This window comes from Melanerpes formicivorus, unplaced genomic scaffold (genome assembly GCF_026170545.1).
Source record: "Melanerpes formicivorus ecotype bairdi unplaced genomic scaffold, bMelFor1.0.p_v2 SCAF_2, whole genome shotgun sequence".
Classification (NCBI taxonomy): Eukaryota; Metazoa; Chordata; class Aves; order Piciformes; family Picidae; genus Melanerpes; species Melanerpes formicivorus.
In genome coordinates, this window is record NW_027142354.1 from 854,019 (window position 1) to 866,542 (window position 12,524).

At 46.0% G+C, this 12,524-nt stretch overlaps 1 protein-coding gene across 1 annotated transcript in view; it reads right to left on the reverse strand.

The window, feature by feature from the left end:
* The window catches only part of ME1 (malic enzyme 1), a 145,147-nt gene that overhangs the window by 12,971 nt on the left and 119,652 nt on the right, over positions 1 to 12,524 (reverse strand). Inside the window, exon 7 of the mRNA XM_068148705.1 lies at positions 4,180 to 4,285. Within this exon, the coding sequence (XP_068004806.1) occupies positions 4,180 to 4,285 (106 nt within the window). The remainder of the gene's footprint in view (positions 1 to 4,179; positions 4,286 to 12,524) is intronic.

Consider the following 12,524-nt stretch of genomic DNA (forward strand, 5'->3'; position numbering starts at 1 on the left):
TATGTCTCTTAAAGTCTCATGCAACAGATTGGATAATTTCCTCCAAATCCAGTGTGTCAGTTTTCATTTTCTTCTGACATGATGGGAACAGTCTCAGCCTTCTACTATTCCTTGTTCTGTCATCTCCAGCCTCAGCTGATGAATAATCCCACTTTTGTGGGACTAGAACTTCCCTCACAGCAATATTTTCTTTTTAATATATCCCTTTCCATCCCACCAGCAATGCTCTTCTATCCTCCATACTGTACTCACAACCAAAAAGGGGGAGCAAAGGGGGGAGGCAGTGTGGTTTTTGAGGTGCCACTGCACATAGATATCTGCCTAACCTGCAAGAGCTGGGAGTCCAGGGATCAGGTCCTTTTTCTCCATGCCTTCAGTGTAAAACAAATAAACAGGTCCTTGGAGTAAACCTAAGCATCTGTGCCACAGAAAGGTCAAAGTGGTGTTCATTCTGCCAGGTCCAACAAACACTTCAGGGTATCTGTGTCACTCAGGATGCACAGTGAGTTAAGCAACTTTGCTGAAAGTAACAAAGCTGAATGTTGGTTCTTCAAACTCCTATTAGTGGTTGAGGTTCACTGCTTGAATAAATCCAAGCCTTCAGGTTTTATTTCTGACATGATCTTGGTCAGACCTTTCACAGGGTGGATGCAAATTCAAGAACAACCTGGCTTTGGCTCTGATTCTTTCCATCCTGGGCTTTACTCTAGGTTTTGGCACTTTGTTAGCCTCTCCCCTCTGCCAGAACTGATAGCTTCATCCTCTTTCTACTTTCATCCATCTGGATGCATTCCTGTGAGACCTGCACTACATTCTATGGTCCTGCTCTGGCAGGGGGTTTGGACTTGATCTTCAGAGGTCTCTTCCAACCCCTAATATCCTGTGATCCTCTAATCTTTATGTCCAGAGAGGCCCCTGCCACTTGCTTTGTAGAGAAGATAGCCTTCCTCTTGCTCAGAGGCCCCAGATCCTAGCTCCCTGCTCTGTTTTCCACACATCACCTGAGTTCCAATGGCAGGAAAAAAGCTGTTCCCTCTCTTTGGTGAAGTAGGAATGGATTCAAACTGGAGCCAGGAGAGAGTCTCTCTTGGGTCAGTAGTCTAACCTCTCCTCACTCACGCTCAAATGAGCATCCCAGCATTGCGCAGTTGACAGCTTGGTGTCTGGCCAAGGACTGCACAAGGTACTTGGAGGGAGATAAAAGGGTCCTCAGCTCACAGAGCTGGCCATAAGGTCACACACACTGCAGGACTAACATTTCTTAAAGGTGTCTCAGAGCATTTTGTGACTGCTTCTATAAGAAGCATGGTGTCATCTTAGACACATCTTCAAACACAACTTGAGCCCTGAACAGGGAGCAGAGCTGCCCCACTGAAACTCCCTGAATTGTTTTAAATGCATCTTTCCCAAGAGGCCTACCAAAAGTCCAAGCACCCTACAACAGGCTCTTTGGGTGCTGTTTAGGTGCTTAATGTGGGCTTAGTAAATGTCTAAGACCCATTTGACTTGTGTCTGGGTCAAATCTCCTTTAATCTGATCCCCTGGTGAGAAAAGAGGCAACTCCTCAGTTGAGAACTGATGACTTCCCTCACAGTTTAAACATCTCTTGCTCAAACATTTCTGCCACATCCTACTATTTTTTTTTGCAAATCTGAGCTCTCTGTACTTCACAGGCAAGAATGGACAAGAATGCTTAGATGCAAAAGCTCTGCTAGACCAGCTGTGCCATGGATGTCTGGTGAACAGTTATGGCAGTCATGCTTTTGAGCCACTTCTCTAAGAGGCTGTTAGCCACCTTAGTTTCTGGCAAAGTCTGCAGCTGCCAAATGTTTAATGTCTTCTAAAATGCTTTTGGACAGCCAACAGTTCTTGCTGTCTGCAGATACAAAGTTAAACCAAAATGCTCTGAACAATATCACTGAGTGATTTTTGGTTGGCTGGTTTTGTTTTAAAATGACAATTCCTTCTATTTGGTCAAGCTAAACTATGGTTTCTCCTTAAGCTACAGCAGGTGATGGAATGCATATGAGGATTTGCAGGGAGAGTTAAGTAAAACATTGGGAGAAGGAATGATAGCACATGTCCCCATGACTCTGCTGCCCAGGGGGGATATACTGAATGATTAGATGATTAGTCCTCCACATGGAAAAAAAATCTCACTATTAATTTTCATCATGCAGTATGCAGCACTAGAGGTATTTTTATATATCAAACCACCACACAGTAAACATCCACATTTCATAACAGCAAGCCTGCCCCAAGCATCCACACCCCCTTATTTTCAACATGCATATCACAGAACTATTCTTCTGCACCAGTAACTCCTTCACCCTTGGATTCTACTAAGTAAATTCTCCAGACTACTTGATCTCTGTCTTGCAGTCCTATCTTTATAGAGCATAGGAAAGGCTTCATTTAACTCATTCGTAGCCAGACTCTACTGAACAAGGACTACATGGGCTAGGCATAATCAAAAAGGACAATTTTCCCCATGTCATTTCAGATTTTCCAGCAGCTGATGAATGATTTTACTAGCCAGATAGATGAATTTTAAAGGCATATATATAGAATAGAATAGAATAGAATAGAATAGAATAGAATAGAATAGAATAGAATAGAATAGAATAGAATAGAATAGAATAGAATAGAATAGAATAGAATAGAATAGAAACTGAAGCTGGAGGTGGGGAGATTCAGGCTAGATGTGAGGAGGAGGTTCTTCACCATGAGAGTGGTGAAACCCTGGAATGTGTTGTCCAGGGAGGTGGTCGAGGCCCCGTCCCTGGAGGTGTTTAAGAGCAGGCTGGATGAGGCTCTGTCCAGCCTGATCTAGTGTGGGGTGTCCCTGCCCATGGCAGGGGGGTTGGAACTAGATGATCCGTGTGGTCCCTTCCAACCCTGAATGAAACTATGAAACTATGAAACTAAGAATAGACCAGACCAGGTTGGAAGAGACCTTCAAGATCATCGCATCCAACCTATCATCCAACACCTCCTAATCAACTAAACCATGCAACCAAGCACCCTGTCAAGTCTCCTCCTGAACACCTCCAATGATGGCAATTCCACCAACTCCCCATGCAGCCCATTCCAATGGGCAATCACTCTCTCTGTGTAAAACTTCCTCCTGACCTCCAGCCTGAACCTTCCCTGGCACAGCCTGAGACTGTGTCCTCTTGTTCTGGTGCTGGCTGCCTGGGAGAAGAGACCAACCTCTGCCTGTCTACAACCCCCCTTCAGGTAGTTGTAGAGAGCAATAAGGTCACCCCTGAGTCTCCTCTTCTCCAGGCTAAGCAACCCCAGCTCCCTCAGCCTCTCCTCATAGGGCTGTGTTCCAAGCCCCTCATCAACTTTGTTTCCCTTCTCTGGACTCGTTCCAGCAAGTCAACCTCCTTCCTAAACTGAGGGGCCCAGAACTGGACACAGGCCTCAAGGTGTGGCCTAACCAGTGCAGTGTAGAGGGGCAGAATGACCTCCCTGCTCCTGCTGGCCACACTCTTCCTGATGCAGGCCAGGATGTCATTGGCCCTCCTGGCTGCCTGGGCACACTGCAGGCTCATGTTCAGCCTACCATCGACCAGCACCCCCAGGTATTTAAGACTACTTGCATTTTTTTCCCTGAAACTGTCACTGAAATACGTGAACCAAACTGCAGAGATCTGAGCAACCCCTTATTGAGATCCCAAACCCTGCAGCTTTTATAAAAGTAAAATAATATCAAGAAATCTTTCTAAAACCTGTGTTTGGGTCTGCACAAAGGACTGGTGGCTAAACACCAGGGGAAAGAAGTTCCAGCCACAGCATGCTTGTATTTGCACAGCTTTACCTGTGCTTAGCTCAGTTTCCTCAGTCTATGTTTAAGGTTATTTGTCTTACACCAGAAGTAATTTAGAAAGGTGATAAGGTTCTCCATCAGATGTTTAAAGGCAGTTGGATTTACTCCTCCTGTACAATGGATGGCTTGGAGTGAAAGCAGCATTGCATGCCTGGAGAGTTATTATTTGTTCAGTCTCTTAATAGAGTCCATTATGCACCCAGTGTTTTCTCCAAACACACAAAGGTAAACTGTTCAGAGGAACTTGATCTTGTCATCAGACAAAGCCACATCCCCCCTCCCCCCCCATTTTTTTTTTGCCCCAGCAAAGAATAAGGTCATTGCTTTAAAGGAAAAGAAATTACCTATTAGCACAGTTGGTTTTATATCTCTGACAATATCTTCCAGGTTTTTCATCTCAGGGTGCTGGTGGGCAAAACGTTGTTTCTCAGGTGTTAATGAGGCACGCCCCTGAGGAAGGGATAAAAACACAAACACAAGAAACAGACATTGATTTTAAGCTTAATGGAACCTAACAGCCTGAGATAAACAGGTTACAGAGGATCTGGTTTGAGAGGTCCTCTTTTCATTTTTACATCACCACTGTTAGACACAGTTATGCTGTGTACAGCTAATGTGCCTAGGATAATTCAGGACTATTCCGTTTCTCCAAGCAGTAGGTAAATTAGATTCAATGTTTATAGAATCATAGAATCAGTAAGGTTAGAAAAGACCTCAGAGATCATCAAGTCCAACCTATCACCCAACAACCCATGACCAACTAAACCATGGCTCCAAGTGCCACATCCGGTCCCCTCTTGTAGACCTCCAGGGACGGTGACTCCACCACCTCCCTGGACAGCACATTCCAAGGGCCAATTACTCTTTCTGTGAAGAACTTTCTCCTCACCTCCAGCCTAAACCTCCCCTGGCACAGCTTGAGACCGTGTCCTCTTGTTCTGGTTGCCTGGGAGAAGAGACCAACCCCCACCTGACTACAACCTCCCTTCAGGTAGTTGTAGAGAGCAGTAAGGTCTCCCCTGAGCCTCCTCTTCTCCAGGCTAGACAATCCCAGCTCCCTCAGCCTCTCCTCATAGGGCTTGTGCTCAAGGCTTCTCCCCAGCCTCACTGCCCTTCTCTGGGCACCTTCAAGTGTCTCAATGTCCTTCTTAAATCAAGGGGCCCAGAATGAGGCATTGGAGGTGTTCAGGAGGAGACTTGATGGGGTGCTTGGTGCCATGGGTTAGTTGTTTAGGTGGGTTGGATTGGTTGATGGGTTGGATGCAATGATCTTGAAGGTCTCTTCCAACCTGGTTTATTATATGTAATTCTATGTAAAGTATTACCAAAGGTCATCTTGGACATTCCTTGCCAGAGAGCACAGAAGTAGCCTGATAGCTGTAGAAGGATTCTGGAAATTGCTATTATCTGAGACAGGCTTTTTTCCTGACAGTTTTTCATTTGTTTGTTTGTTTTAATGAATGATTTTAATTCATTTGGTTTTAAACTAATAATTTTTTGCACCCAAACAGTCCAGGTCCAGGTTGGAAGGCACCTCCAAAGTTCATTTAGTCTGACCTCCCTGCAGCCAGCAGGGACATCCCCAACTAGATCATGTTGCCCAGGGCCCCATCGAGTCTCACCTTGAGTATCTTCGGGGAAGGAGCCTTAGCCACCTCCCTGGGCAACCTGTTCCACCACCCTCATATTAAAGAACCTGTTCCTAACATCCAATCCAAATCTGCTCTTCTCTCATTTGGAGCCATTGCCCCTCGTCCTGTCACTGCAGGCCCTTGCAAACAGACTCTCCTCATCCTTCTTGTAGGGCCTCTTCAGGTACTGAAAGGCTGCTATTATGACTGCCTGGAGCCTTCCCTTCTCCAGGCTGAACACGCCCAATTCTTCTTGAAAGCATTCTTAAAGCTGTTTTACCAGTTAATGGTCAGTTCAATGCTTAACATTACTAATGATAAAATTAAAACTATATTTATATATCAAACTGTATGGATTCATATCAGAAAAATAGTTTCTTCTAGCTTTTTCAGCTTTGCTCTTGTCTGAAAGTACAGAAAAAGGGGGGAGAGGCAGGGAGGGGGGAGTATACAGGCTATAGGAGGAGTCTATTTTGCTCCACGTTTTTCATACTTAAGTCATTCATGCACAGAATCACAGTGGCCATACCACATCTCAGGCCTGCTCATCTGGATGTCAGTGAAACAGTTTTCATTCTCCTACAGTCACTGTTGTCCTTTGTTACCCCTGTGTGCCACTGTTTTCATCTTTGTTTTGCTGCTGCTTCCAGTAGAGCATACAGTTCCATTCATATTTGTTCATAGCAGCCTTCATATCCCTGTTGCAAGACTTCATACACACACACTGGAAAAGTCAAAGTTAAGATCACAGAATCACAGAATATTAGGGGCTGGAAAGGACCTCAAAAGACTGTCCAGTCCAGAGCAGGATCACCTAGGGCAGGCCACACAGGAATGCATCCAAGTGGGTCTTGAATATCTCCAGAGAGGGAGGAGACTTCACAACCCTCCTGGGCAGCCTGTTCCAGTGTTCTGTCACCCTCACAGAGAAAAAATGTTTCCTCCTTTTTCCATGGAACTTCCTATGCCTCAACTTCCACACAATTGCCCCTTGTCCTGTCACTGGGCAGCCTGGCTCCATCCTCTTGGCACTTACCTTGCACATCTTTATCAACATGAATGAGCTCACCTCTAAGTCTCCTCCAAGCTAAAGAGCCCCAGCTCCCTCAGACTCTCCTCATAAGGAAGATATTCCACTCCCTTCATGATTTTTGTGGCTCTGTGCTGGACTCTTTCAAGCAGTTCCCTGAGGTCCTTGAACTGCGTTGCCCAGGGCTGGACACAATATTCCAGTTGCAGCCTCACCAGGGCAGAGTAGAGGGGGAGGAGAACCTCTCTCAACCTACTGACCACAGCCCTTCTAATCCACCCCAGGATGCCATTGGCTCTCTTGGCCATAGGAGCACATTGCTGGCTCCTGGTCAACCTTCCACCTTCCATTCTTAAGGATGGAATAAAAAATACACCTAACCAGATGTCTGGAGCACTGTTCTTTGTATTAACAAATTTGACTCAGCTGTGAAACAACTTTCACCCTGATCTATACCAGCAATTTCCACCCATTAGTGCCCAAGAAGGTTTTCAAATGGATTTTGATTGATACTGGGGAAAGGGCTAGGGAGCATCACTGACATTGTCTGGGCTGCAAACAGCACTTGGAGTCAGTGTAATGTGGAGTTCAAGGCAAGAAGGGGCCTGAACTCATGAACATTCTATTATTTGTGTAAAGCCTTGGCCCTCTGTTCACAGGTGACAGAAAATTTCAGCAGAAGAGTTTTAAAAGTGCAACACCTCCAGCCCTCTTTTTATTCCTGTGCCTGCAGGCATCACTGCAAAGGCACTTTTCAAACAAATCTAGCAGATGGTGCCAGCCCCAAAACCATCTTCACAATTACAGACAGCAAGCAGCAGATTGTACAGATACTGAGGGAAGTACAGGAGGGAAGTGGAGTGCTAAATGTGTTTTTTGACCAAACAGTCAGATGGGGTTGGTCTTTTCTCCCAGGCAACCAGCAACAGAACAAGAGGACACAATCTCAAGCTGCACCAGGGAAGGTTTAGGCTGGATGTTAGGAAGAAGTTCTTCATAGAAAGAGAGAGTGGCCATTGGAATGTGCTGCCCAGGGAGGTGGTGGAGTCACCATCACTGGAGGTGTTTAAGAAGAGACTGGATGGGGTTCTTGATGCTATGGTTTAGTTGATTAGATGGTGCTGGGTGATAGGTTGGACTCAATGATCTCAAAGGTCTTTTCCAACCTGGTTGATTCTATTCTATTCTATTCTATTCTATTCTATTCTATTCTATTCTATTCTATTCTATTCTATTCTATTCTATTCTATTCTATTCTATTCTATTCTATTCTATTCTATTCTATTCTATTCTATTCTGTTCCGTTCCGTTCCGTTCCATTCCATTCCATTCCATTCCATTCCATTCCATTCCATTCCTCAGCCACATCTTTTCTGACTGATAAGATTAATTCTTTCCTTACCTTAGCAAGTTAATTCAGACAGTACTGAAGTACTGGAACAGAATTCATTCCACAACTCCCATTCATTCCACAACTCCCCCAAAGGCTATGGATTTGACAATTCAGGCTCAATTCAGGGTTGCAGCTATTATGGGATCCAAGGTGAGATTATTTTTTTTTTTGTAGTGCTTCTGCCTGATTTGAACAAAACAATGGAAAATCCAACACTCCATTTCAGACTACAGTTCTGCCATGTGGCAACATGTGGCTGTGACAGTCCCCTCAGCAGTCCTCTGCTGGTCCTTGGATGGCCACCACAAGAGCTTGTAGACAGGAAGGAAGGCCACTTTTCATTTCCAGCTGCAGGAAAAGCATCTCCACCCCAAGGGTACCACAGGAAGCCACAGAAGGCTGTTATGTGGTCAGGCCTCACAGGATGCCAGCTGCTCTTGGCTCACTCCTGATTACAAGGAATTTCCAGAGACTTCTTCTTCTCTCCTACAGACTTTTTTACATGACCAAAATACAGACTTTTTTAAATCAAGAGGGTTATGTCTGGATGTGCTTATCCAGGCCTTAAGTGTTCTCCTAGAGTGATTAGCACACAAATACTGGGATCCAGGCACCTGGTTTCCCCTGTGGGCAAATTGTGAAATTCTCAGCCTTGAGGGAATGCCACAATAGTAACAATTTTTGGCATATTCACACTCAGATCATTCCACCATCAATACACATTTTGAAGTCTGCCATTTCCCAGCACCCCAGCAGATGTCCCCCAAGACTACACACATGGTTTCGACACATCTGATTTGAAAGCAGGAATTTTCCTTAACATTTTCAAGGGAAAATATATGAAGCTTTCATTTATTTGCCAAAGGAGAGAAAAAAAAGCATTTATGACTTCCAGGCCAAATTGTTGCTAGACATAAGTCCAAATATTACAATAAAAGTCACTTTGCATTCTAATCAGCTGGTTGCTTTAAATCAAAATGCTCAAGAGAGCCCAACTTGGAGGCAGGTTACCTGGGAAGCTGGGAATGGGTGCCATGGGCAATCATCCAGTCCCATGCTGCTTCTTCAGTTGGTTCTTTAATGCCTTATCAGGCTGCTGCAGAGGAAGCCAGTTTTAAATCTTGTCTTAAAACCTAGCCTCCAGGAGATTGCCCTGAGCTACCAAGAAAATATAAATCACCTCTAAGAGCTATAAGCAGATCATTCTTCATGCTGTGGCATGCTGGCAGCACTGAGCACCTCCAGGATCTGCAGATCAGGGCTGGAGCACCTCTGCTACAAGGACAAGCTGAGAGAGTTGGAGTTGTTCAGTTTGGAGAACAGAAGGCTCCAAGGAGACCTTCTTGTGGCCTTCCAGTATCTGAAGGGGGCCTACAGGAAAGCTGGGGAGGGATGTTTTAGGATGTCAGGGAGTGATAAGACTAGGGAGAACAGATCCAAGCTAGAGGAGGGGAGGTTCAGATTAGACAATAGGAAGAAATTCATCACCACAAGGGTGGTGAGACACTGGAACAGGATGCCCAAGGAGGTGGTGGAAGCCTCATCCCTGGAGGTTTTCAAGGCCAGGCTGGATGTGGCTCTGGGCAACCTGATCTAGTAGGAGGTGTCCCTGCCCATAGCAGGGGTCTTGGAACTAGATGAACCTTGAGGTCCCTTCCAACCCTGACAGTTCTATGATTCTATGACATGGGCAGGTTTCTCAGGAAGGCTGACCTCCAATTTTTTCCATGATGAATAACAGCTAAGAGGCCAGGCTGACATCTTAGTGGAGAAAAATGTTGATATTTTTTTCATTTTCATTTTTAATCAAAGCAAATAACCAAATCCTGCATGGAACAAAGATGTTTCTCTATGCAGCTTTACACTTGATTGGCTTTCAAGGTGTACTTCAACTAAGATAACAGCAGTTGTCAAAGCACTTACAGATGCAATACAAAGGATTCAAAGCCCCATTTCCTACTGACATTGATGATCATAGTATCATAGTATCAGTCAGGGTTGGAAGGGACCACAAGGATCATCTAGTTCCAACCCCCCTGCCATGGGCAGGGACACCCCACACTAGAGCAGGCTGGCCAGAGCCTCAGCCAGCCTGGGCTTAAACACCTCCAGGGACAGGGCCTCAACCACCTCCCTGGACAACCCACCATTCCAGGGCTTCACCACTCTCATGGGGAAGAACCTCCTCCTCACCTCCAGCCTGAATCTCCCCACCTCCAGCTTCATTCCATTCCCCCTAGTCCTATCACTACCTGAGATACTGAGAAGTCCCTCCCCAGCCTTCCTGTAGGCCCCCTTCAGATACTGGAAGGCCACAATGAGGTCACCTCGGAGCCTTCCCTTCTGCAGACTGAACAGCCCCAACTCCTTTAGTCTGTCCTCATAGGAGAGGTGCTCCAGCCCTCTGCTCATCCTCGTGGCCCTTCTCTGGACACCTTCCAGCACCTCCATATCCCTCTTGGAATAGGAGCTCCAGAACTGGAGGCAGTACTCCAGGTGGGGTCTCACTCATTTAATTAGCTTCAAAGGCATACTCAAACAGTAAGCTGGATGTGACCCACTGCAATCCTTCCCAGGCCACTGGCTAGTGAGACCAGTGCCAGCTACCTGACTTAGGCCAGATCCTCTTCTGCCCTATTGTAACTTCTATCTGCCCTTAATTTCACACGGGGCATTCTACCACTCTAAACCAAAGCAAAACTTCCAACCAAACCCAAGCCCCAACACAATTATCATTTTATTCCTTTATTCATCTTTGGGCTGAATTAGCTTGATCCCATTAGTCAGAATGAATCATGTCTCCAAGTAAATATTTGTATAGCATATTGACTACGAATGAAATAAATTCTGTGGCTTAGCAAAAAAAAAACCCAAGAGCTATGTACACAGAGGTATTTGCTTGGGAAAAAAATGCTTACACAAGACATTCTATGGTTAGTGTGTTGTGGTTTGGTGGGGTTTTTTTTAATATATTTTTAATGGATTGTCAAAAATGTGTTTTAATTATCAATTACAAGAAAGCTGGGGAGGGACTTCTGAGGCTGTCAGGAAGTGATAGCACTAAGGGGAATGGAACAAAACTAGAAATGGGTAGATTCAGATTGCATATTAGGATGAAGTTGTTCACCATGAGGGTGGTGAGACACTGGAACAGGTTGCCCAGGGAGGTGGTAGAAGCCTCATCCCTGGAGGGTTTTAAGACCAAGCTGGATGTGGCTGTGAGCAACCTATCTAGTGTGAGGTATCCCTGCCCATGGCATGGGGGCTTGGAATTCCATGATCCTTGAGGTCCCTTCAAACCCTGACAATTCTATGATTCAGCAATCCTAAAAGATCACCTCCTAAAAGTGATTCAGTGATCCTGAAAGAGCTACATTAACACCTCCCTAAAAGGTGTGTTTGAGATTTTGAGATCATAGTATCATAGTATCATAGTATCAATCAGGGTTGGAAGGGACCACAAGGATCATCTAGTTCCAACCCCCCTGCCATGCCCAGGGACACCCCACACTACATCAGCCTGGCCAGAGCCTCATCCAGCCTGGCCTTAAACACCTCCAGGGACAGGGCCTCGACCACCTCCCTGGACAACCCATTCCAGGGCTTCACCACTCTCATGGGGAAGAACTTCCTCCTCACCTCCAGCCTGAATCTCCCCACCCCCAGCTTCATTCCATTCTCCCTAGTCCTATCACTACCTGAGATCCTGAGAAGTCCCTCCCCAGCCTTCTTGTAGTCCCCCTTCAGATACTGGAAGGCCACAATGAGGTCACCTGGGAGCCTTCTCTTCTCCAGACTGAACAGCCCCAACTCCTTCAGTCTGTCCTCGTAGGAGAGGTGCTCCAGCCCTCTGCTCATCCTTGTGGCCCTTCTCTGGACATCTTCCAGCACCTCCAGATCCCTCTTGTAATAGGGGCTCTAGAACTGGAGGCAGTACTCCAGGTGGGGTCTCACCAGAGCTGAGCAGAAGGGAAGAATCACCTCCCTTGACCTGCTGGCCACACTTCTCCTGATGCAGCCCAGGATCTGATTGGCTTTGCGGGCTGCAAGTGCACACTGAGAGCTCCTGTTGAGCTTCTCCTCCACCAGCACCCCCAAGTCTCTCTCCTCAGGGCTTCTTTCCAGCTAGTCACTGGAATCAGCCAGCTGACTTGGTTACAAAACTCCAATCATTTGGAGTGTGCTTTTAGATAGTATTTTGAATCCCCAAATTTGCACTAAGTTCTGCTCTCCACAAAGTAAAGAGCTAGCTGCAAAAAGAGCACAGCCAGCTTCCCTCTGTGCCCTGCCAACAGTGCAAGCAATGACTTGCAGGAACCAAGAAACAATTCAGTTTTGTGCATGCTTCACCTCAAATTAAGGGCTTGCCAGCCCATTCAGTGCAAGCTTCCAGACATCTGTCCCTGAGCACCCATAGCCAGAGCAAGACATCAGGGAGCTTTTTCACTCAGCTGAGTTGAGAGTGCAGGAGTCTCAATTCTGGATTCATGGGGGGTTGGTTCCATCTGGTCTCCCTCTTGACACTGGAGAAATGGAAAGTGTGCAGAGTTGCTCTGACTAAAAGATCTTTCACAGAATTACAGAATGTTAGAGGTTGGAAGGGACCTCTGGAGATCATTGGGTCCAAACCCCCTG